Below are 27,239 nucleotides of genomic sequence, written 5' to 3'. Positions count from 1 at the left end.
GATGTCAGCGGTTTAAATGATAAGACACACAAACCTGACTGTTTTCTAAAAGCTAATGCTCCAACATGTTTAAAAAACTTTTTTAAAATATACAGGGGAAGTGATAGTCTAGTGGTTAAGGCGTTGGGCTTGAGACCAGAAGATCCTCTGTTCAAATCCCAGCCTGACTGTAAAATTACTAAGGGCCCTTAGGCAAGGTCTTTAATCCCCTAGTTGCCCTAGTAGTGAGCACCTTGTATGGCAGCAGCCTCACATCGGAGTGAATGTGAGGCATTATTGTAAAACGCTTTGAGTGTCTGCTGCAGATGGAAAAGCGATATAAATGCAATCCATTTACCATTTATATTAACAGTTACAAGTTTCACAGCTCGAGTGAAATACTGCAAATATGGAACTTCAGGAATAAGTTGCCAAACACTTTCTAAGAACTCTCTAAACCAGCAGATAAGAACTTCATAGGCTTAGCGAGTACATAACCAGTGACCCTTTGGATTCCTGTCAGGTCGAAACGAGATGCTTCAGTTCTTCGTACGTCATAGAAATCATCAAGACCTGAAGAGATCTGAAGCAGCGACCACCAGAAACGCTTTTTGCCACAATTGGTTGTTAAATTAATAGTCATCTCTGAAAATAAGGTTTTTCAAAATGAGTGGTATTTGTGAATTGCAATTTTGTTGCTCGTTGCACGGTAATTTTATGGGGAAAATGTGTGACAGTAAATTATCAGCGTGGCGTCAAAATGCTGGATTTGATATATTTGAAATGTAGCTGTTTGCTGTACGCAAATAACGGGATTTAATGACAGTCTTGCATTCACAGCGTGTGTGTAACCTGATGTGACCTCTTTCACAAATTAAATTTCACCTGATTGGAAAGTTTTAATAAGAGTAAGTAAATATAGTAAAACTGCTATAGTATGTATAATTATGATATAGATTTCTACTGTAATTTTATGTGCACTGTATGTACATATAATAAACATACTGTAATTCAAATTTATTCTATCTATCTATCTATATATCTATATATATAGATATATATATACACACACACACACACAATATTCATTAGTTAGCTGTATTCATTGGGCTGCATTCATGTGGAACATAAAATTTAATATGAATAATCATACATTGTGTTATACTATGGAAGATAAACAAGTGAAGGTTTTTAACCACTTTGTCAGATGAGAATTTTGTCAGAATTTTAATTTCATTGTGTGTGTGTTAATATTCATATAGTTTTGAAAAGGGTGGTAGTATAAACTTGTTCAGTCTGTTAATAACATCACTGGGTGTTTAATAGGCATTAATTAAAGTTGGTATCCCAAAATGCCACTTAAACACGAAGGTAATGTGTCTTTTGTGGGCGTGTCTGCCAGAAGTAGTCTACGGACTTTTGTGACATGTGTAGCCATGTTAGCCCTAAATGTGACATATAGCAGGTTACTTTTACATTCAGACAGATTTGTCTAACTGATGATGTTTAACATGAAATTACAACCATATTTAACAGTAAAGCATAGATTAAAAAAAAAAGACTTTAGACAAAGTGACCCCTTTAAGTCTTGTGTTGAGGGTTGGGCCACACGAACATGTTTCTGAATAAATTCAAATGAACAACTGCGGGTATGATAGCACACAAGTCTAAAGGTGTACATATATTTTAAGCATTAATGTTAATAGTGGACTGTACATATATTTCCTGTAGAAAACTGACTGTAAAAAGATAAATTTTAATGTTTATATCATGACACTGCACTAAGATTAAATAAGTATGAGTTTTGATCTGTGGAACTGTAAGAACGTGTAAGGAAATGTATGAAATCACATTTTTTGTATTAGAAAATATAAGGTCACCGGTTTAAAATAAACTATTAAATCACCAAAAACTTGACTGTTCTTACAACTCAAAACATTCTTCAGTTTTTACTTCTGCAGACATCAAATCAGACTGTAATCACATCAAAACATTTCAGTTCTTCCACCCAAAATTTAAACAGCTTGTTCTCAGACTTTTAACTTTTTTTTTTTTTTGCATTGTTGCGTGTTTTATTAGAACAATATCTCGGGGGGGGGGATTTTATTCACAAAGTGTCTAACAACATTCAAACTAAAAGATGTGCACAACATGGAAACAAGTACTGCCACTGGTCGTTACAACACATACAACATGGTAATAAGATGTACACGGACTTGACATGTTCACAAAATGTTGCAAAAAAAAAAAAAAAACACTCTACCTGCAGTGGTTCTGTTCACTGTGACTGGATACTGATTTAAAAAAACAAAATTATTACTCTGACACGTGAGGAGAAGGAATGTGAGATGTACAAACATTTGGACCAGATGCTTAAAAAAAAGATTTTTTTTTTTCAACGCAGTGAGCCTCAGTAAAGCACATTCATACTTTATCGTCCTAAAGCTAATCTGTTCGCATTCCTTATGTTTTTGCATATTAATTCAAAATGACAGCAGTGTGTGTGGCGATGCATCACTGAAATAACGAGGCAGCAGATCCACCTGGAGAAGGGGAAAGTGAAGATTTGTACAGTTCTGGCTATTTAAGAGTGATGACTTGATTAAATGAAATTTCACTCTGCAGACACGTTGACAGATGCCTGCAACTGATTCCACACAGTGACATTGAGGCTCTGATAAGTGTGACTGTTTTTATTGTGATCTTACAAAAAAGTGGCACCTAGATGCAGGAATTTTATTTTAAAAAATAATTTAATGTCCCACTTACAGTAGTGTTCAGAATAATAGTAGTGCTATGTGACTAAAAAGATTAATCCAGGTTTTGAGTACATTTCTTATTGTTACATGGGAAACAAGGTACCAGTAGATTCTCACAAATCCAACAAGACCAAGCATTCATGATATGCACACTCTTAAGGCTATGAAATTGGGCTGTTAGTAAAAAAAAAAGTAGAAAAGGGGGTGTTCACAATAATAGTAGCATCTGCTGTTGACGCTACAAATTCAAAACTATTATCTTCAAACTGCTTTTTTTAGCAATCCTGTGAATCACTAAACTAGTATTTAGTTGTATAACCACAGTTTTTCATGATTTCTTCACATCTGCGAGGCATTAATTTTGTTGGTTTGGAACCAAGATTTTGCTCGTTTACTAGTGTGCTTGGGGTCACTGTCTTGTTGAAACACCCATTTCAAGGGCATGTCCTCTTCAGCACAAGACAACATGACCTCTTCAAGTATTTTGACATATCCAAATTGATCCATGATGTTCTTTGGCAAATTGCAACCTCTTCTGCACGTCTTTTATTTAACAGGGGACTTTGCGGGGGATTCTTGCAAATAAATTAGCTTCACACAGGCATCTTCTAACTGTCACAGCACTTACAGATAACTCCAGACTGTCTTTGATCATCCTGGAGCTGATCAATGGGTGAGCCTTTGCCATTCTGGTTATTCTTCTATCCATTTTGATGGTTGTTTTCCGTTTTCTTCCACGCGTCAGTTTTGTTTTTTTTGTTTTTTTGTCCATTTTAAAGCATTGGAGATCATTGTAGATGAACAGCCTATAATTTTTTTGCACCTGCGTATGTTTTCTCCTCTCCAATCAACTTTTTAATCAAACTACGCTGTTCTTCTGAACAATGTCTTGAATGTCCCATTTTCCTCGGGCTTTCAAAGAGAAAAGCATGTTCAACAGGTGCTGGCTTCATCCTTACATAGGGGAGACCTGATTCCCACCTGTTTGTTCCACAAAATTGACGAACTCACTGACTGAATGCCACACTACTATTATTGTGAACACCCCCTTTTCTTTTTTTTTTTACTAATAGCCCAATTTCATAGCCTTAAGAGTGTGCATATCATGAATGCTTGGTCTTGTTGGATTTGTGAGAATCTACTGAATCTACTGGCACCTTGTTTCCTATGTAACAATAAAATATACTCAAAACCTGGATTAATCTTTTTAGTCACATAGCACTATTATTCTGAACACTACTGTATCTATTTATAGCCTCATTCATAAACAGTCATTGCTTTGGGCTTTCAGTTCAGATGAGGTTCTTCAAAAATAATAAATGCATTCCTAATAGCGTAATTTAAAGCTGTACAGCCTCTTGGTTTTTTGAAGTAATTAAAATGTTTCTGTGAAGGCTCTCAGTTGTCCAGGTGGTTTCCACAGTAGAGAAGCTTGAATCTTCGACTGGACTGGGCTGCTTGATGCGAGGATGTTTCCTCAAGTTCTTCTCGACAAGGGTCAGACAGAAGTCAGACTTCCAGAGCAAGAATTTTAGCTGAGGAAGCTTCTGTGATTTGAAGTGAAACGTCCTCGTGTCAAGCAACCCAGTCCAGTCGAAGATTCAAGCTTCCCTACTATAATTAAAGAATTTTCTTTGGCACCACTATAATTTTATTCCTTAGCATTTAAATAAGAGATTCATAATATTATTTTGGCAATATAATCAAAATTCTGGCTGTCTGGAAACCATTTAGAATTTCGACCCCTGAAGGAGAGAAATTCAAGTGATCAGATGCCATAACCTATATTTGGTAGTGACATCACAGATCACGTGGGGGCTGCAGGCGGATGTTGGGAAGGACACTGCGACTACATAGAGTAAAGAAATCTAAAAACTATCTTTGAAACGAGATAACACCTCTTACGTGATTTACAAGACATCTTATGTGATGTTAGTGTGCATCAAGCAAGTGGGTCAGGTCAAAACCTCACACGTGCACCAATGCGCTTCCTTCTGCAGTTCATCTGCACGATGGTGATGAAAGAAAAGGCAATATTAGTTATGGAATTCCCCCCCAGATAAATATGTTTTCATTGAAATGAGCTGTAATTTTGCAATATGTTACAAAAATAAACAGACATCCTAATACTTGAAATTTTGACAGTTTGAAAGGCCGTACAGCTTTAAGGTTGGTGCTCCAGAAGCATAACAATGGATATATACTGTTTACACAATCACAAAGTGTCATAATTGAAGAAAAGAAGGAAACAAAAAGACAATAGATTCCCCAAGCGGAGGCCAAGTTGTAGTTGCATTTCTGGATCACTTGGTGGCAGCACCACGTGACTTCAATTTGTTCAATTATCAAAGCAGACTTTGGAGGTGTCCAGCCACAGTTTGAAAATTAAGTAAAAAGTTGTCCCCCCCCCCCAAATATTGAATTAAAAACTGTTTTAACAACAGATTTTTTTTTTCCCCTGGATGGAAGTTGATGATTCAAACAGTTTGCAGCTAAGATAAGTAAACAACCACAAGAGTTTAAAATCACACAATAAATGTTTGTATCCCGAATTTGCCAGAACGTCTTTTCAATCTTAATAAAAGATTAGTTTCTAAAGTCACTTTTTATTGCTGTGGGTGGCATTTAAGTGAAACCTTTTTTCAGTATAAATGAGTGTTTCATGTCGTATATTATTTCTGCAACACCTTTGTTTCCATTCATAAACAGTTAGCTGGTTTTCTGTGCCGAGGAAGTGGTTTGATGTAATTATAATGCAAGTTACCAGGATCAAAGCAAGTATTTGCTCAGTTTCATGCCTTTGAAGACAGAATAATACAATTTTGTTTTTGTCTGGTTTAATGTGTTTGCAGTGAGGGAAACTAACTATTATATAATAATAACCAGTTACCTGATAAATCTGTCAAAAGACGCCACAAACATCCACACAGACCCACAAAAAGCTGATCTGAAGACAGTTATGCAAAATGTAGTAACTGTTAATTGCTAAAGCAGATAGCTTAACTTGTGCCACTGTGCATCCCCCGCCTGAACCACTCAGCAGCGGGATGACTCAGCGTAAGTGGAAAATGACGATAGTGCTAAAACTCAAGTAACGTCGTCTACAGCGTCATTGTGTACATTTCACAGCTTTACAAATTAAAAAAAAAAAAAAAAAAGAATTGTTCAGGTGATGACGTGGATCCACAGTTAGCTAATATTAGCTGTGGTGCGTCAACTGAACTATGACTGAGGCTATAAAGAAAAGAAGTGGGGAAATTAACTCAATGATCATGCAAAAAAAAAAAATTAAAAAAATAAGAAAACAAAGTTTGTCATTGCTAGAAGTTATAAAAAAAGTATATAAAACTATTAAGCAGAGGAAAAATCGCCTGCTTTTGTTTGTCATTGCTACACAGTGATTATTTAAAAAAATAAGAAAAAACATTCACTCATTCAATTGCTGCAAAGTGCATCGATTCAATTCGAACCGTTTTCATGATGAGATACAAAGTCCCGCCGTCTTTGCTAGCTAGCATCTGGACTGAAAATGTCCTCTCAAAAGACAATTATTTATTCACTGTAAGATAAACAAGAGATGTGAATAATTAAAACATTTTAAACCAACAAAATTATTTGTTCTGATAGTGTCAATATGCTAAATAAACAAAAACAAAACAGACATTAGCTAGGTGAGGGGGCGGGACTTGAATCCTCCAGTGGCGGTTGCTGCACTTAAAAAAGCTCCCCGCCTGTCAATCAAACACACCACAATCACTACAGTAACACATTCAACTCAACATAAACAAGAGTTATATGTACAAACAAATCATTCATTGATTAAAAACTAACAACACATACCGAGATGTTTATGAGTTAATGACCATAGACGCAGAGATGTACACACACGTCCTCACATTTACAAACAGGCCGGGCTAGAAGAAAATTGTGAAAATGCAGCTGGAGGCTGGGCTGAGCCCAGGTGGCTGATGGGAGATGTAGTCAGACATCCAGATATGTGTTAGCACATTAGCATAGATTTCTCCCTCCAGAGTAAAAACAAAGTCTTTTTTTCTAAGGCAGAGTCCAACTGCGGCTGCACCGAAGATCCTCTTTTTGTTTGGTGTTCGTATAAGTCGCTGAGTCCTGCTTGAGCTCAGCTGTGGCTTACTGAGAGGAGTCTGCCACCTGCTGTTCAAATGGTGGCGTGTACAACCCAGTAGAGGAGTGGAAATGAGAGGGAGACAGCTGAAGAGGTGGACCAGGAAAACAAAAACAAAACAAAATACAAACAAAAAAAGAAACAAAGGAATGGTCCCACAGAGCAGCTCTGAATGAAACTTAATGCACATAAAGAAACGACAAAAAGTCAAACGTGTTAGTGTGACGGACATGACCCTGTTTGAAAATGTGTCAAGAAGAAGCAGCTGTATGTGGGTGACGTGAAGGTGAGCGTGAGGAGCAGCTCAGGAAGACACCAACAACAAAACACCACAATGGCAGAGGATGATGATGAAGAGTTAGAGCAGCAAAAACATAACCCCCCACCCCACCTCCCCAAAAAAAACCCAATCGCGACTGATTTCCTCCATCAGGAGCTAAACCAAACACCTGAAGGAAAAACGATAAATGTCACTTTATTTAGTTGTATCCACTGTTGTCTTAAGTGTCACAATTATAATTGTTAGACCAGTGGATAAATTTAGCGGTATTGTAATAATTATCACAATACCGGGCATAAACTCACCGCTAACTCACCCGCTACTGTAATAAATGCTAATGTAACTAACACTTGTTTCCGTGAATACAACTCTTGACGGGTTCTTAGTCAGAAAATCACTTTGCAAATGATTATTATGATCATGGATGCAAATACATAAAAACCCAACCAAGATTGGAATAATTATTACAATAGTATTTGAGTTTGCTGTGTATTTGCACCCACTATTGCAGCAGGTATTAGGAAAGTGGTTACTTTTTTCTGAAGTATAATTTTTTTTTTTTTTTTTTTTTTTTACTATTTTGGGAGGTCCGCCGACTTATACTTTGGAAAATATATTTGATTAAGACTCTACAAACAAACACACATTCACAGAAAGAGGCATTCTTAGCATTTATTACAATTGCTGTTGAGTTAGCTGTACAGCCGTGCACCATATTGTAATAATTATTAAAACTGTCACTGTTCACTGCTGCAACGCTGCTTCACACTTTGTGTACCTTCAGAGTTAAAACGGTCATATTTGACAATATTTAAATACATTTACAGTCACAATTTATTAAACTGTGACAATTCACAATTTATAAAAACAAGCTATTTCAAGGGTTCCGTAGGAGTCTTGACCTGCACAGACAGATTTACTAGACTTTAATGTGGTTTAACATAAAACTGCAAGCGTATTTACCTAAAAAAACAGAAGATTTAAAAGAAAACAACTGGACCCCCCTTTAATGTCAGGCTGAGGCTTTCAATTGCAGAAGGAAATATGATTCAGATTTGATTCTGCAAAGGAACAAGGATTTCGAAAAATATCAAAAGTTTAAATGTCAGAAAATATTACGAAATGTATCAAGTGGAAATTTAGTTCTTTGTTCCTACGGGATGCTCAGAAAGCTGACAAAAGCGACGACTGACAGACGCTATCAAAAAATAAAATAAAATAAACACTTAGTCGACCATGTGAGCCTGAAGGGACTTTGGTGTAAAAAGGTCCCGAGATCCTGTTAGGTTACAATGTGAGCGGATGAAAATGTTGGCTGATTCTGAAGTGGTGGTTCAGTGATGTCACAGCTGGCGTCTGTGACATCACTGACTGAGATGGTGTTTAATGTCTCTGGATGTTCATCCAGCAGAGAGAGTTAAGAAGATTCCGTCCCGTCTTTAATTCACCTCTAATCTGTTAAGACGTTAAGTCGTCACGCCTGTAACGGCAAATCATCTTCTTGTTCGTTTGTCGACGGGCCTCGATGGCGTGACAGGAGGAGTGCGGTCGAATTCCTTCATTGTGACGTGTGTGTTAAAGTGTTGCTTTGATGTCACAAACATTTTGTCAATTTCAAATGTATAAAGAACCAGAGTGACGCAATTCCCGAAGTGACACAAACGCAGCAGTCGCGTTGTGGCTGAATGACAACGTCGCGATCCAAAAAATTTTATAACATGAATCCTGCGACAATAAACACTTCATCAATTCATGTAAACTTTGATCTCCATAAATTTGCAGCCTGCCGTTTGTTTTTACGGTGTAACAAACAAACAAAGCTTTAGCATTAGCAGCAACAGGGTTAAGCTGTTAATGGTGTTAGCGTTTTCGTGCACGAACCCAGAATGGTTTGCTGCTTACAAATGGATGAGCATGCAGACATGCAGACCTGCCTCTCAGACTTAACCCCTCCCCTCTTTATCTTTACCCGCCACCACCATTAATCAGCGTGAGCCCTCCACCAGCCAATCAAAGCGCCCGGCCACCCAGCGGCCCTCAGGAACCTGCAGTCACATGGAAGAGAGAGCGAGTTACCACAATGACCAGCCTCAAACAGTCACGAGTGGAGCTCGGGCTTGCCCGTCAAGGGGCGGAGCCAATTCACTTACTGTTCACTGAGTGGAAAGAAGAATCAATCAGTGTGCAGCGACGCTTTAGCCAATTCACGTAATGAGCAGCAGAATTTTCACCGAACCCTTTTGCAGACATGCAAAACAATTTGTGCCAAGACATTTTTCTCAAATCCAAAAAAAGATCAAATAGTTTGAACCGTGTGTAGTACAAATATGATAGCAGCACCACCTGTTGTGAACAGGAAGTGAATGGACCCCAAAGAAACAATCAAACAGTTAATCTGCAAATGTTCAAAGACTAATAGCAGTAAAACATCATCATAAGGTTCTCAGAGTGCAAAGTCACACGTTCACATTATTGTACAATATCCACTGGCGACTGATCAAAATCGCTTTATCTGCTAAATCCGGTTTTCCTCTGGTTGGGAGCCTTTTATACTAGTATGAAACATCTAATGTCCATTTTAAAAGCATGACCACCGGCTGCCTGATGTGACAGCCTTATACAGGACCAACAAAACTACGACAGATATTAAATCCAAACTTTAAAATCTGATAAAGAACTCTTAAATATCTTCAGTTCAGCTAAAAAAACAAAAACAAAAATAAAGATATGACATAAAAACACTTTGATCAAGGAGACGTGGTGGTAATTTGTCACCGGGTTCCACAAGAAGCCGTGAAAAACAACTTTCACACCTCAAACGCAATAAAAACGTTTGACAGCGATGAGGACAAACAATTATAAAATAATAAGTGCACAGGTGGCTAAAGAGGAGAAGGCGTGTCGAGGTCAAGCTTCAGATGTAGGTGACGGCACCTTTGCAGTTTTTCTCCAGAGTGATTTCCACGTAGGATGTGGGAACGTAGCCCTCTTCCCCTCCCTGCTTCCTGACTTTAGTCCAGCCGTCGCCTTTATCCTCCTCGATGATGTACAGAATCTATAAGCAACCACAAATGGTGGATATGACAACAATTCAGTTAATTGGTGGAACTGACACACATTGTTTTATCCCATAACTTAAAGAAATGAATAATCAAAACAGCTGTCTAAATTTATTTCATAAAAGGTGCGAGAAATGATTTGCTACCACTGCATTTCGCACCAGCACCTCAGGATCAAAACACCAGTTCCTCTACTCGACCACTCCTCTCCAACCCTCATCCTCCCTCCTCTCCCCTCTGCATTGAGGAGAAGGAATCACCATTTGGAGCCCTTTTTCAGCTTGAACAGCTCTGTGTTTCTGTTGACTTTAGTCCAGGGGTAGCATGAATGGCCAAAGCAGTACAGGTTTTCCTTCCTACCAATGACCCAGGCAGGTGATTTCACAGATGACTGAGACTTTAAGTTGAAGGGAAGAGCTCATGAGTCAAACCTACTGATCGGCTGAAAGGAAAGGTTACACTGTTTGGCCCTTCATGGCACACTATTGCCCACCCCTGCTCTAACATATCTACTTTCGTGATCAAAGGCTGTTTAATCTCTGAATTTGGTATCTTAGGGGGAATAATTGCTGGAAAGCTGTTCTTGTCCACTATCTTGAATGTACAGAGCTATGAGGATGTTCACTAACTAGGTCTCAGGTCTGGGAGGAGCATGTGATGGTGCTGATAGTGCCTATTACGAGAGGCACCAGCGGTCCATCCCCACTTCTCAAAAGTAGCCATGTATCTCACATAGCCAGGTGAGCATAAAGACCATGAAACAATGGCCTTTTCCCCATTGTGTGGGGTCTTGTGGGGTGCTGGATCATGCTAAGAGAAATGTGCCACATGACCAAAATGAGATAGCTGATATTTCTGCAGCGTGGAAGTGATACTCTCATTCTAGTAGAACCAAACGGGCGTACTACCAAGGACATCTCGTCATTGCTTTAGGTCACTGATTAGTGTCCAAGTCTAACAACCTCACATTAGGACAGGAAGCACCAGGATTTTGCTGTACAAAGATATCAGTATCACCAAAACCTCATGGCTCCATAAGCTCTGTCCTTGCGTCTCTCGATCTCAAAAACTGAAGGCCAAGAGACATGAACGTCACTGCTGATCACTACTACTGTTGTCTTTTTTTAAACATGGGGAGGAGCAAGAGTTTCACATGGTGGGATTTGCATGCACTGCACTGTGTATTAAATGTGCATGCATGCCTGGTCCAGTTATGCCAACTTGGAAAAGAAAAGCTCAGATTATGACACAAACAGAGGGAGTATTGCTTCAGTCTCTGCTCATTACTTGTTGTCCTTTCGGCTCCTCCCGTTTGTCCGGGGTTGCCACAGCAGATACAGCCAGATCTGCATTGGTATTTGGCACAAGTTTTACGCCGGATGCCCTTCCTGACACAACTCCAGCGTTATCTGGGGAAAAGTCTCTGCTCAGTCTTTTTCCTTTTTGGACTTCCAACTTGTACTTGAAATGTTTTTCACAACAAAGCTTTAACGTATAATGTGCACATTTTGTCTTCAATCATTCATTTTGGAAACTGACAGAGTAATAAAAAAAATTTAACACAAAGAGAGGCTCACCTCATTTTCTGCCATCACCAGCGTCCCTTCGCTTTGACCTAAGAGTTAAATGTAGAATCAAAATACTGTTTTTGTCTTCTTGCACATAAGTATGTGTTTTTGAAAACAGTGAGGGATAAAATCTCATTTTACCTTTATGTGACTTTTTTAAGCCAGGGTGGTATTTTGTGACCCCCTTTCTTTTACCCTCCGTTTTTTTTTTTTAAATACACAGACCAACCACAAAAGTAGTATTCACAAGTTAAAAGAAGAAGAAGGCAAAAAAATGAATAAATAAATAAAATTTTGAGATTAAAAAAATGTCATTGCAGTGTAATTCTGTTGCTCAGAACACCTTAAATTGTAAGTGTTTCTGACATTGTGGCATTGTTTTATATCTTTTTAAACATGACATTTCTTGATTTTCCTTACCATCAAAGACATAGAGTGCTTTACAGTGGCCGATGACAGGCAGCGGGTCGTCATCATCGAATTCATCATCGAACTCGTGGGAGTCTGGGTTGTGGTGGCGTTGTGGCGTGTGATGCTCCTGACTGGTGTCGTCTGTGTAACTGCCCTCAGGACTGAAGAAAGAGGAAGCATTACAATAAAACACAACATGACTATTTTAAAATTATTTTACATGAGATGACTTTCTCAACAGTCCTCGGCAGCACAGAACTCTGATTACCAAAAATATGTAACGTAAGCCGGCACGTTTCAGTCTTATGCACTATTAAAGTGCACAATCAGGGATTAGGGCGTATCTCCGTTGCTGTGGAAACAGTCTACTTTTTTCCAAGAAACTGCCTTATCGTAGCTGAAAATCACTGCATGAACCAGACGTTTTCCAAAACGGGTTTACCACTTTGGAAACATACATTAAACCCTTTGGATTCCTTTCGACCCTATGCTCTGATTAGTAAGGGTTTGTTGTCGTCTGGTTACCTCTCTCTGCCTTGAGGGGCAGGATGGTTGTTGTCGGCGCTGTGTCTTCTATCTCCTCTGGAGTTCTGCTTTCCCTCCACCTCAGACAGCCACGCCTGCACAGACACACTTCAGTTACAACATAATAAAAGCTGATTTATATATATATATATATATATATATATATATAAATGATATGATATGATATATTTACACCTCTGTCCAACTCCACGGAGCTGTTTGCATGCTTGAGCAGGAGGTGGCGCAAGTTGATGTTTATAAAACTGGAGTAATGATAACCCTGTCTGATGCCATCTTAGCTGCTTTCATGTAGTAAATATTTACAATAAAATACCTGAAATAATTTTTTTAGATAGCGATGTGCTGTCGCTAAATAAAATAAAAGTCATCTACATAATAACTGACATTAAATATCACAAGTTAAGAAACAGTCAAGACACATCAACCTGAAGGGGGGGGGGGGGGGGGGAATATCAATAAATTAAGACTTTCCCAAGATGATGAACTCAGAACTGAAAAAAAAAACAAAAAAAAAAAACAATTCAACAGGAACAACAGTGACACCCAAATAAATAAATAAAAAATAACAGCTGTTAACATTTTAGCTATAAAAATAACAAAAATATATTGAGAAAAACATTATAGATGACTGGATGACAAATTCACCACCATGAAAAAAAAAAAAAAAAAACAACCAACCCCTTCCCTCCAAAAAATAAACCACTACAAACAGCCTTTCTGGCAGTGCATGGTGTGAGTACAGTGATTGGACTGAAATGGACCCCGCAATGAGAGTCTGCAGATTAGTGCACAAGGGAAAATTAATTTATTAAATGTTCACATTTCAGAGAACGTACCATATTCACTCCTAGGGTCCAGGGTCGAGCATCAGCCCACCCCCTTTTTTGAAAAAAGTTGGTTAAACGCCCACATGAAATTAAATTATTCTTTTAAATTTAAGTTTATTAAACACCCACCTGAAATAAATTAATTCCGTGACCCCCAGCATATTGTAAAAAGCAAAAAATAATGAGTGTTCATTATGTTTTCCTCCTCTTTCGTGCCAGCCTTGTGTGTTTATCAGATATTTTTTTATCATTTTTTTTTTTATTTTCATTGTACTTACATACCACAAAATGTGTTCTCTGCATTTAACCCATCCTAATGACAGTTACACACAACCCAACCACTAGGAGCAGTGAGCAGCCACAGGCGCCCAGGGACCAACTCCAGATGGTTTGGATTGTGGGAGGAAACCCACGCAGACACGAGGAAGAACATGCAAACTCCACACAGAAAGGGCGGGAAGCGATCCCACGACCTCCTTGCTGTGTGCCACCAGTGCTAGCCACTAATCCACCGTGCTGCCAGCATGTATTACAGCAACCTAATAATATTACCAGAAATACTGTATTTTCCAGTGCAACTTGTAGATGGATTTTTCCAGGCATTTTTCTTTTTAACAGGTGTGACTTATACTCCCAAAATCAAACAGAAAACACAAACCGTACACAAGTTGAAGATTCAGGGGGGTTTTGAGTTAATTTGGAGCTCTACCGAAGCTGATCTATTGATATTCATGTATTTCCTCAGTTCGCAGTTTTTTTTTAAACAAGGTTTTTCTCTCAAATGATAGCAGACACTTGACCGCTGAAGAGGTTGTAGAAAACTGCACTTGACCTTTTATTTGTTAATGTTTTTCACCCACCCCCAAGGTGAAACCGCTGTGAACAAAAAAGAACACGTGGCTAACAAAGGAAATGTAATTAGCACCCAAATGTGACTCACAATAACAAAACGGTCAACAAAAATGAAACAACACCAACACAAAAAAAAATAAAAAGTGTGCTCTGATTTTAGTTTGACCAGACGGCTAGGTAGCACACAATCATGATGAAAATGAAACGGTATGTGCAGAGAAGTGAGACAAGATAAGAAGAAGTGAAAATGAAGATCCAGTCGAGGTGTCGTTCGGTTTGGACTCAGTCAGTATCAGATTTAATTAAGCCCACTTATTAAAGAGGACATCCACATCAAACTGTAAGAAGAAGAATAAGTCGCTGATGATGAACTTCAGTACCTCGTTTTTGTGAATTTCTGAGCGTAGCTTCTCCATGTTGCATATGGTCTCTGATATTTTGGGCTGCAGGCTGCTGGGGTCACCCATCTGGGGGTTCTTCTCGTAAACATCCTTCATCTTGTTCAGAGCGTCCCTGATGGATACATTCAAACATGCGTTAAGGCTCAGACTAAACACTGCAGGCATGACAGGCCGTACCATGGGCCCATGGGCCATACCTCTGATCCACCTCTTTCTGGAGCTCCTTGCTGAGCTCATCGATCCTGTGCTGCAGCCTCTTCCTCCTCTGCTCGGGGGGTAAGTGGCTGAAATCCTCCAGTGACGGGGCCTGACAGAGACAAAACAGTGCTGAAGAATTAAACCAGATACTCTTAGAAGTAATTCCACGTTACTTCACCACAGTGATGTGGCAGAAAGAAACAAGAAGGTAATGACAGGCTTTTAGATGCGTAGTGGTTCATTGTTGGGGATATTATTATATAAAATAGAAGCTATAAATCACAGTGTTCTTTAAGGTGCATGATGTCACATTTGTACCTGATGCCTCCAACTCCATCAATTCCTGACATTCTGTAGGACCTTTACAACAAAGGTTAGGTCATTCCTGGGTGTTAATTTCTACCTCCTTTCTTGTTGTAAAGTCTGTGTGGTTCAAAGCTTCTTATATTTTTGTATAACTCACAGATTGTACAGCTGCTTGTGGCACCATGAATCTTTTCTAGATGGTTTCTAAAGAGATCCACAGCTCTTAAATTCAGTAACGCACTGGATCTATAGGCAGGCCCTTAAATACAGACCCATTAAGAACCTTTTTACATGCCATCCCTTAAGTTTGTGGAATCTTCCATGTCTTTCAAAGAGGCATTCATCTTAGTGTGCGGAAATGCTTGACTCAGAAAATCTGGCATAGTGAATCTTGTAACTAATATTTTAAAATAATTTCATCTTAAAGCTTATATTGTTTAATAAAATGAAATACATGCAATTGAGCAAAATTAAGCTGTTAGCCTAAGGATTATGTAAACTTTAAAGCTGTAGCTAATGATCATTTTCATAATCAATTAATAGATCCATTATCCTCTGGATTAGTTGATTCATTTTATGGTCCATAAAATGTCAAAGGCCATTGCGAAAAACATTGATCAGTGTTATCCAGGGCCCAAGACGACATTTTCAAACATCTTGTTTTGTCCACAGGCCAAAGGTATTCAGTGTACTGGAGATAGGAGTAATGAAACTAGTAAAATAAACAATATTCACATTTAAGAAGATGAAATCACAGAATTTTGATTTTTTTGTTTATCAAAAAAATTAAAAAAAGACTCATCTACAACTGTGGTTTGCATATTTTACACTTAGAATTTGGGCCACATAAAAATGTAGAATGAAAATAAGGAATTGTTTCAGAAATGGCCTGTTATATTATTATTTTAAATTGTATTTTTTCATTAAAGGTTTTATTTCTTTTGTCAGTCAGAGATTTGTCCACAGTAACACCAAAAAGAAGGAAGAAAAAAAAAATTGTCAAAATAGGCCCCAAAATACCTACAACCCAACATGACTAAATACTGAGGAGGTCATCACTAAAACACCTGAAGTATGGGTGGATGCCTAAAACACTGGTGACCCTCTTACTCTTCAACTAAGGAATTCTATTCGTATTTCTGTGGACATCAAAACACTTTAAAACAGTGGCAACAAGAGAAAAATAATCAGGAAGCAGGAAAAGCTTTCAGAGTGTGAAACGAGCAACACACCACATCAAGGATGCTATCTGGAGGAAACATGCTCAAAAGCCCACAACGCTGCATCATTTAACAAAGACACACACAACTACTTACCATCTTGACAGACCACTGAGCCAGAACGCATTAACCAGCCCAGTAAAAAAAAAAAAAAAAAAAAAAAACTTTAATGCTGGTTAGTTGTTAGTATGTCAAAAACAAACTGTTAGCCATACAAAAATTATGACTTAGACCTAAAGTGTTTTAAATTGACCACACTTTTGGCAACTTATAGGACTTTCATTAAGGTCCTGAATGATCATGAAGGTTTAAATAAAAAGTAAGTAAAGTCTGACTAAATGGAAAAAAATGGTCAAGCACCAATCTTACAAGAAAACATGATGTCCAGATCACGTAAAATATGATTCATTCATGTTTTCTATATATCATAAAAATGTTTTTATTATTATTCAAAGACCTTAAGACTGGGTCATTGAAAGGAGTTTGTCGTTTTACAGAATTATATATATTTTCAGATTATATTGTGTCATTTGTAAATTGTCAGTGTCAAAAATATTTAAAAATTATTATTATAAAAATTTTGTTTACAAAATTTTTATACTTCGAAAAACTTGTCATATACCAATTGGGGAAATACTCAAACCTCCATATTTTTTTAAAACTGGAATTTAACCCAGTCATAAATGTAGGTTTTTAAATTCCTTCTCAGCAAATATTAACATTCTTTTTTTTTTTGGAGAACCAATCAAGTTACAACAATGCATTTTGACCAAAGACATTATGCATGTCTGAAACACAACATTTAAGGCACATACAGTAGTGTTCAGAATAATAGTAGTGCTATGTGACTAAAAAGATTAATCCAGGTTTTGAGTATATTTCTTATTGTTACATGGGAAACAAGGTACCAGTAGATTCAGTAGATTCTCACAAATCAAACAAGACCAAGCATTCAAGATATGCACACTCTTAAGGCTATGAAATTGGGCTATTAGTAAAAAAAAGTAGAAAAGGGGGTGTTCACAATAATAGTAGCATCTGCTGTTGACGCTACAAACTCAAAACTATTATGTTCAAACTGCTTTTTTAGCAATCCTGTGAATCACTAAACTAGTATTTAGTTGAATAACCACAGTTTTTCATGATTTCTTCACATCTGCGAGGCATTAATTTTGTTGGTTTGGAACCAAGATTTTGCTGGTTTACTAGTGTGCTTGGGGTCATTGTCTTGTTGAAACACCCATTTCAAGGGCATGTCCTCTTCAGCATAAGGCAACATGACCTCTTCAAGTATTTTGACATATCCAAACTGATCCATGATACCTGGTATGCGATATATAGGACCAACACCATAGTAGGAGAAACATGCCCATATCATGATGCTTGCACCACCATGCTTCACTGTCTTCACTATGAACTGTTGCTTGAATTCAGAGGTTGGGGGTCATCTCACAAACTGTCTGCGGCCCTTGGACCCAAAAAGAACAATTTTACTCTCACCAGTCCACAAAATATTCCTCCATTTCTCTTTAGGCCAGTTGATGTGTTCTTTGGCAAATTGTAACCTCTTCTGCATGTCTTTTATTTAACAGAGGGACTTTGCGGGGGATTCTTGCAAATAAATTAGCTTCACACAGGCGTCTTCTAACTGTCACAGCACTTACAGGTAACTCCAGACTGTCTTTGATCATCCTGGAGCTGATCAGTGGGTGAGCCTTTGCCATTCTGGTTATTCTTCTATCCATTTTGATGGTTGTTTTCTGTTTTCTTCCACGCGTCTCTGTTTTTTTTGTCCATTTTAAAGCATTAAGAGATCATTGTAGATGAACAGCCTATAATTTTTTGCACCTGCGTATAAGTTTTCCCCTCTCCAAACAACTTTTTAATCAAACTACGCTGTTCTTCTGAACAATGTCTTGAATATCCCATTTTCCTCAGGCTTTCAAAGAGAAAAGCATGTTCAACAGGTGCTGGCTTCATCCTTAAATAGGGGACACCTGATTCACACCTGTTTGTTCCACAAAATTGATGAACTCACTGACTGAATGCCACACTACTATTATTGTGAACACCCCGTTTTCTACTTTTTTTTTTTTTTTACTAATAGCCCAGTTTCACAGCCTTAAGAGTGTGCATATCATGAATGCTTTGTCTTGTCAGATTTGTGAGAATCTACTGAATCTACTGGTACCTTGTTTCCCATGTAACAATAAGAAATATACTCAAAACCTGGATTAATCTTTTTAGTCACATAGCACTACTATTATTCTGAACACTACTGTATAAATAATGACATATGTATGCTAAACTTACGGCTGTTTGACAGATGTGTTTTAACAGTTTATGTCTTTACAGAAATATATATTATTTTTAGTTTCTATTTTTTTTATTGAGTGCAGCTTCGAAATTTGGAAAATAGCAAAAATAAAGAAAAATCTTGTGTGTCTGGCTACATTTTGTAACATTTTTCAACACACACATACATCAGAGCCATTAACTAAATAAATTATCCAAAAGTGCTCACCTCATCAAAACAAAGTTTGAGGAAAAAAATAAAAGCAAAACAACGAATTGTCACGTTCATAAAAATGTACATATATTGGAAGTCATAAGTGTTTAGACTTATTTAATTTATCCTTTAATGTTTTCATCAGAACAATGCTTCTTATATTATTAAGCCCCCAATTTTTGGTAATTATAGTAAATTATTATCAGCCTCAATATACCATGAATCAAACCACATACTTCTTAATTATATGAATCACCACTAGTACTTCAGTCTTGATATGAAACAAGTTGAACAGCAGCCAATCACAGATGGGCGTTGACAAAACAGACAGGGGTCAGAGCCAATCACAGCTTTGGCACAGAGGCTGGATGTTATTAACACATTTGTGTTAAAAAGCTTTAATTCACGGCCTTGTCAGACCCACTCCAACACAAACACAGCAGACCAACATCAGAGCAACATGGTTGATGTTGTAAGACATTAGACAGCCCCAATTACCCAGAAAGCACTGCAAACAAATCCCCTAAATCACCGCCCATCACCAAGGATCCTCCGTAGTGTGATCGGATCCAAAACAGTCTTATAAAAATCAAACAAAAGTACAAAAAACAAGAGATAGAACATGACAAAGAAGAGAAAAAGAAAGATAATCAAAGACAAAAAAAACTGCAAAGAATGAGTCAAACAAAAATCAAGGATGGGGTGTCTGTCAGTTATTGTGAGTCAAATTTAAATCAAAACTCTGAAAACTATAAAGAGTTTAAGATTTTAAATTTAAGTCAAATTAGTCAACGCTTTTTGTTTAAATCACAGAACTCAAGATTTCTGGGTCTTGCAGACACCCTGGGAAGAAGATGAAGAATTTTTTTTCCTATGTAAAAATCATGTCAACCACATCAATTAAACACACGAACAGTGCAGATTCGTGTCTCACCCCTCGCGTCACACCCCTCAGAGGGGAAATTCTGGGTACTGTAGTCTTTATCTCAGACAGACAGTAGTTCACTAGGTCTGAGGGAAAGCGGGGTGGAGGGAAGAGTCCGGATGTGGGTCGGGTGGGGCGTGAGAAGGAAGAAGGAGGCGGAGGAGGAGGAGCTGAGGCTGGGGGCTGGTGGGAAGCAGGGAGACAGGACAACACCAGAGGACAACATCAGGACTACGGAACAGATGGATTTGTGCTGTATCAACCTCACATTCTCTGGAGTGCTACAAAACATTTTGAGGCTTTTGGGTATTTGTTTTAGTTGTGCTGGAGAACATTTAAATCAGGAGAAAGACCATGAGCTTTTAACAGGAGTCCGATTTAACCAAACATCCTTAAAGATGATGGACTTATAAAATGCAGAATAAGAACAAACATCCTGCACGCCTTCCTGTAGTCGTTCATTCACTTGTGCTTTATTATGTCCCAAAACCAGAGGATGTAAACCAACTGCAACAGTTCAAAACACATTTTTTTAAACAGTTTTTGATGTGTTCAGACCCCATTTAGCATAGATCGCGGTGTGGACCATTTGCTACGGACTTTGGCAAGAAGGTTTTAAAACACGGGTTTTACATAGGTTTTAAACACTCAAGAGCAGATTGCTACATCACTAATTTGCAGTGGAGAAGAAAACTTTTTGCACAATCCCCAGCCACACATTCTATCCTTCTTTAATTAAAGTTTTACTTTGCTGTTCTGCTGGATATTTCTTCCCATATTTGCTCATATAACTGACATCAAGTTACTCTCCCTGTGGTTGACAGCTGAAATTGTTAGCTGGACAGAGCGTACTGATGAGCACATGCTTCCAGTGTTTAGGAGGCAGACAAAGCACAGCTGTTCATAATTTTCAATAATTATTCCAGCACAGCAAACACTTCTATGGGCCACTGCACAGCAAAATAAAGCTGTTTGATCAATCTGATGTGTCAAACTTGATGCAACAGGGTGTGTCCTTGTATTTCCTTTTAAGTGACTTATATGATGATGGCATTTATTGTTTTTGAGTTGGTGTCTACAGAAATTGGATAGGACTAAAAAACTCGCTGCTATTTATATAACTGAAATCAAAAGAGAACATGTGTTGAACAAAATCTGGTTAACCACTAAAGCCAAACTTCACATAACATAAATAGTCTTTTATCCTCTTTGAAACAATAGAAAAATCAGCATTCCAGTTTAATGAGCAATTAAATGAAGTCACTGAAGAGTCACAATGACTTGTCCTTGATTCTTCTGAACAAAGTTAGAATCCTGATGACCAAATCCTTATTCACTGCCCCCTCCTCCCTGAACCCCTCCTCTCCTTGATCCAGTACAGAAAAACACATTTTCCAGTACAAGCCTCCAAATTTTGCCATTGAAAAACTGATGCGAACTTAACAAAAACATTAAAATGCCACCTAATGCAGAACTCGTCCTGTCAAAATTATGGCTGCCATAGACATTTAGTTTATATACACAAACACACACCCTGTCCATCTCAAATGTAGTTGGCGCTGCAAACTGCTGCAGCTGATGACGCCGGTACAAACCAGCAGGCAGACAGTTAAAGATTAATCGACACAGTCTGTATGGAGAAGGGCAAGGTCCAAGGCGTGGACATGAATAACTCAGAGAAGAGCTACAAACAAGGAAACACCACACAAACTGTCAACAGTATCGGCTAAACTGCATGTTTATGTTGTGAAAGTGTAGGAACACGGACCCACAACAGGGGGCGCAAATGAACGGACAATGGAGGTAGCCAAATAACAACGCTTTACTGTTGTGACAAAAAGCACAACAAACACAACAGATTACAACAATAGACAAGAAGTCAATTCACACAATGTGTCACGTGGGCAGGCTCGAAGATAAGAGACGTCTGTCCAAAGCAGAACCGGAACCACACAATTTCCTCCGCCACCGAACCCCGGGAATACTGGAGCCGCCAAGTCCTGAACTCCCAGGTGGCCACTGCCTCCGCGTGTCGGATCTGGTACTGCTGGCGAGGAACAAAAACAGTTAAAGGTGGGTGCGTGTGCACCCAGCAACCCATATGGCGGGAAAACCACCTCCTCCTCTCATCGGAAGAATGTCTGCTACTTCATGCACAAAAGTAACAAAGTGTTAATGTTGGCAAAAACAACACAGTCGGCTGAGAACAGTACCTTCAAGGTAGAGCGATATCTCGGCAAAGAGGTGGAGATGTCGTCCTGCTGATATACTACTGCTGATCAGATGATTGGTGACAGCTGTCATAGGCGATAAGTGACAGCTGTCACCCCAGCTGCTCCTGTGAGGCGGCAGCGCCCTCTGGTGCCTGGAGCCCGCACTCCAGACAGGGCGCCCTCTGGTGGTGATGGGCCAGCAGTACCTCCTCTTCAGCGGCCCACACAACAGTTTATGACTTAGAAAGTAAAAATGTTTATCAGCAACTTCATCAGCAATTTCATGAGCGTGGGTTTTATGGGACAAAATCACATTTGAATGGTTTGTTTATAATTTTTAAATTGTAAATATATATTTTCATAAATTCCTGTTTGTTTTAATGCAATTCTGCTTGTTTCAATTTCTTATTAGATATAAATGTTATCTTGTTGCAAAGTGTAATAAGGAAATTCAGATTTACTCAAAAGTATTAAGTGATTAACAGGTTTATTGCTTTACTATCACTTTATCCTTTTTGCACTTCTAAGTACAGTGTGTGCATTTGAGCAACCTTCTCCACGCAACCCAGTCCTGCAGTTGCTAAATAAGTGGATTCACGCTGACAAATGAATCTAACTCTGAATGTTAATTCTTGTTTTCGGCACCAGAGAGAGACAAAAATCTATTTTTATTTTTTTTTTAATTAACATACCTTGCAAGTTGTGAAGTATTCTACTATATTGGCCTGAATATAAGAGGGCCCTGATTATAAGACAACCCTCTCTGACCATTTTTTTTTCAAAAAATATTCTTATAAAACTACTTTCTCCAGACAAAAAAAAAAAAATAAATAAATAAATAAATAAATAAATAAATAAATTTATTAGGAAATGTTATTGACTGTTGACAATAAAAAAGTAGCTTGTATAATGTACAAGACAAGACAAGAGAGTCAAAAACATCCAGGGGGAACACACTTTTCATGGGGACTTGGTACCAACTAATATAAAAGACTAACATTATAAAATGACTCATTTTTTAGATGTGTTCCTAAGGGAAAAGAGTAGAAAAATCAAACAAAGAAATGTGTCTGGGCCAATATGGCAGTTTCTATTTTGTGGCACTTCAGCTAAAGTAGCTAAAATATGTAACAAAGGCTGAATACTTGATGTGAAAGTACACTTTGTTCTGCACCCCAGCGTACCTTTGGTTTCTTCCCAAACAGCCAGAGTTTGTTCTTGGCTTTACTCATGGTGTGTTTTGGGTCCGGTCGTGGCCCCGGGCCTCCATCTCTGTCGCCTTTGGGTGTATTGCTGATGGTCCCATCAGAACCGCTTCTGTTCAGGTTCTGACTGAAGTCCTCAAAGGGGAAGTCACCTGGTGGTTCAAAGCCAGACTTAAATGACTCCACCACAATGGCTGAATCCTGTAAATAGTAGCAAATACCAAATAATTATTTTAAAGTATCCTGCCAACAATTTATCTTCGTTTGTTCATTTACATTATGTTTAATAGCAGCTTATTGGATTTCTTGATACTTTTCCGACTACAATGCTGTGTCATACCCTTCGTTCATCGACTGCCTTTGCAGCAGAAATCATTCCTTCTAGGCATTTGGAAACAATGGGTATGACTTTCCGCTCCGCCTCAGCAAAACACCTGTACGTTTCACTGAGCTTCACAGTCCGACGTTCATCCATCTCTTGCAAATTCTGCAACAAAGACAGAGACATTGCAATAATACTTGCAAGATTGCAAAGTACAGAATCCACAGTAACAGCAAGGCACCCATATGTTGACAGCACCTCACTGCCACCATCTAATTTTTCCATTCTCTTGACACTTGATGTGTTTGGTGATTGGGAAGTCTTTGTAGAAAACTGTGCTTCAATAGCTTGTCTAGTTCCCGAGTTATGATCATGAATGTATTTTGGTTGAGGACTTGATTTGTTGCAAGAAGACAGCTGACTTACAGTTAGGGTTATTGCCGGGGACAGATATGACCATAACAAATGACGTCTTTCCACTTTGCTGTGAGACTAATAAGACAATAAGCACAAGTTATACTGATGACGTGGTGGTGTAACATTTGATCTACCTTGAATATGTGTGGTATTGCATTGTTGAAATGTTTCCATTGCTCTCCATTGAAGCTCTGTAACTGGGCAGCGTACTCGTTCTTGCTCTCATCAGCCGTATGGGTCCGTAGGTAGTACTGAGCTTTGGCCTGAACATCAGCAATAAAAACATTAGACCCCAACCACCCAAAGCATCAACAAGCATGAGCCTGTGTGGCGTCTAATGTAACACAACAAAATAAAATCACTACAAACAGCACAAAATGTGTATAAATGCAGCTTAAAATTCAAGAAGGTGGAGCAATTTCACACATAAAGCTGAGAAATTCAACAGAATCCTGATTATTTAATAAAAAAGTTTCAACGCTAAAGTAAAACTGAAGCGACACGCCTGAATGTGGCCAGTGGGGGAAAACATTCTTTAATCCTATTTCCAAAGCGGTAGCATATTTATTTTATAAAATGGTCGTCTTCTGCAAAGCGATTTAAGAATGACATTTTCTCTTAAAGCTTGTTGCACTGTTTGTTTTCCTCTAACCTTTAACTTTATACTTACAACCTAATCACATAGCAACTGTGGGTGAAAACAGGACAATTTTGTCAATGACATATTCCAAACCTGACATTTAACAGAGCTGAATATAGGGTAGTGGGTTTAACGCACTAGTTGTTCATTTTTGTGCAGAACGGTCAAACTTTTTAAAGGTTTAAGGTAAAAAAATAACAGCATCTATGACAACAATAATAACGACAATAATTAAAATTATTTGTTCTCCTTTCCTTAGTCCACTGTGGTTTAAAATCCAGACACAGTAGTTTGTCTGATAATACAAAAGCAGAAGCAGAAACCAATTTAATCACTCAACCTTACATGTGGACAAAAAATTTATAGCATGTTAATTTTTAGCTCTGTAACTAAGCAAACACGAAGCATATGAAATTTAGCATAACGCTAAACACAGTTCCGTGGCAGTAAAAGGGAACAAATCCTGTACTGACCACTGCGCGGCACTGCACACGAATATACCTTTCAGTCAATAATGTAGCTGTGCTGTGGGCGGGGCCTTCCTACCTTCTCCACTTCTGATTTGGTGGCGTTGATGTCATTATCCAGCCGTTCATAGGTCAAATGGGATTTCTCCGCTTCCTTACATTCTCGCTCAAACTTCTTTTTACTCTAAAGGTAAAGTGTACAAGAAGAAGAAGGAATGAACAGAGAGCACAACCCAAAAGAGACAAAAACATTAATTAGGACACCTGTTTTGAGTGCTTATGTCCACCAAGGGTTTCTTTTTCAGGGTAGACTCAACCCACTTACCCTGATTTGTGGATATCTGTTCAATAAAACACTCCATCCTGGACCACTGTGAGATTTTGTATCATGTAATTGTCCTGAGACTGCTGTAATGTGTGTAACATATCTATGTAATTTATTCATAAAGGGATTTTTTATTTTTTTTTTTATTTTGTGTGTCTGTTGGAATTCTGTAAGTGTATTGTCGAAATACGTCCCTCTTTTGGCACATCTTTAAAAAGTTTGCCGGGAACATTTTGAGTGCTTATGCAAAGCTTAGGCAAGGAATGGTTCCACTTTCTTACATTTTTAGCTGACTTCTAACTTATTTTTAATGGATGACAAAACAATTATTGCACGGTGAGCGCATTCATTCATTGTATTCGTCGCCCTGTTTAATTAGCCGTGTGTATAATGTATTGCGTGTTCCGTGATTTCATGTTTGTCATGAGATATTTATTCATGTTGGTATCATGACGTAACGAGGTCGCCTTTTAAACTTCTGAGAGAAAGAATGCAAATGTTTGTTTTGTTTGTATGCTTTGATAAAATTTTCACAGTCTTGATGGTGACACATCTACGCTTGTGCGCTGAGTTGCAATGACGAAGGTTAAAAGAAAAACAAACCTTTAAGCATTTTGCTGAGACTCTGAATCTCAGGGCTGCTACTTTTATTTTTACAAGTCTGACACTTGTGTCCAGATTTCCACCCAAATTCATCACCATCCATACATCAGACTGGAAACTACTTTTTTTTTGTATGTTTTCCGTAAACCCAACACTAAACTGAGATAAAGAAAATATAACCCAAAATTAAATTTGTGATATTTCTGAGAGCGTGAATCAGGAGAAGAACAGCCAAAAAAGAGGCCAGTAAGACAAACACAGAACAGCGAGAAATGGTTTACTTCCTGACAGCCCATCTGGATTTTATTAGCAGTGAAGGAAAGAAACGAATACCTGAGGGAAGATGGACCCGTTACAAGGACTTGTAGACCACACGCTGAAACGCCCTCCATCAGAAGTGGCTTTTTTCTTAACACTGCAGAAATTAGTTATGCTACTGCAAACTACACATAAACTACCAATTAAGCATGTAAAAATTACTCTGAAAATATTAAATGTCTGTTTTTGTCTTTGTTTTTTCTCCAACTAAAACTATGCAGTAATTGTATAGCACATCGACATTAGCTCCAAGCGACAGCAAATGATGACCTGCCATACATTCTCAATCAGAGTGGGCATTTTGCAGTGACAAGATTACAGCAAAGCAGCTAAACGCGGCTAAAGCCCCTTTCACACCAGGCCTGCATAAAGTTGCATTGTGCTGTGTATCTAATACATAAGAATGGCTGTGCATGTTGTGCGCAGGGGGAAGCTTGGCCTGCTCGTCTTCTTCTGTGGTTTTGAAGCTTCACTGCCAGCAGGATTAATAAAATCTAGTAATGCAGGTACTGATATGTACTGATTTTTTGTCGGACTGCCATAGGGTTGCGTACAATTGCAGAGGCTTGGTGTACAGTAGCGCAGTATAACAGACTTACATACAGTAGCAGAGTGTTGTGTAGACTTGCGTACAGCACTGGACGCAAGATTTACAGTGATTTACAAGACATCTTACAGAGATGTGAGCGTGTATGCCATGGGAATGCCCATCAAGTGGCAAAGCCAACTGCTTTTCACTGTCATTTGT

At 38.3% G+C, this 27,239-nt stretch overlaps 1 protein-coding gene across 3 annotated transcripts in view; it reads right to left on the bottom strand.

Annotated features, from left to right (window-relative positions):
- Positions 1-5,406: 5,406 nt before the first annotated feature.
- Positions 5,407-27,239, bottom strand: part of fnbp1l (formin binding protein 1-like) — an 86,239-nt gene continuing 64,406 nt past the window's right edge. Inside the window, exons 6-16 of one of the 3 annotated variants that reach the window (XM_034179454.1) lie at positions 25,325-25,429; positions 24,273-24,401; positions 23,740-23,886; positions 23,379-23,600; positions 19,991-20,164; positions 15,021-15,130; positions 14,803-14,935; positions 12,723-12,817; positions 12,207-12,358; positions 11,796-11,833; positions 5,407-10,214 (exon numbers count right to left, since the gene is read on the bottom strand). In XM_034179454.1, coding sequence (XP_034035345.1) covers positions 10,074-10,214; positions 11,796-11,833; positions 12,207-12,358; positions 12,723-12,817; positions 14,803-14,935; positions 15,021-15,130; positions 19,991-20,164; positions 23,379-23,600; positions 23,740-23,886; positions 24,273-24,401; positions 25,325-25,429 — 1,446 coding nt within the window. In that variant the 3' untranslated portion in view covers positions 5,407-10,073. The remainder of the gene's footprint in view (positions 10,215-11,795; positions 11,834-12,206; positions 12,359-12,722; positions 12,818-14,802; positions 14,936-15,020; positions 15,131-19,990; positions 20,165-23,378; positions 23,601-23,739; positions 23,887-24,272; positions 24,402-25,324; positions 25,430-27,239) is intronic. The other 2 variants (XM_034179453.1, XM_034179452.1) reach the window with 2 other exon arrangements.

Source organism: Thalassophryne amazonica, chromosome 10, assembly GCF_902500255.1.
Source record: "Thalassophryne amazonica chromosome 10, fThaAma1.1, whole genome shotgun sequence".
NCBI classification, from domain to species: Eukaryota; Metazoa; Chordata; class Actinopteri; order Batrachoidiformes; family Batrachoididae; genus Thalassophryne; species Thalassophryne amazonica.
The sequence above is the reverse complement of the archived record's forward strand: the minus strand, read 5'-3'. Positions and strand labels throughout refer to the sequence as shown.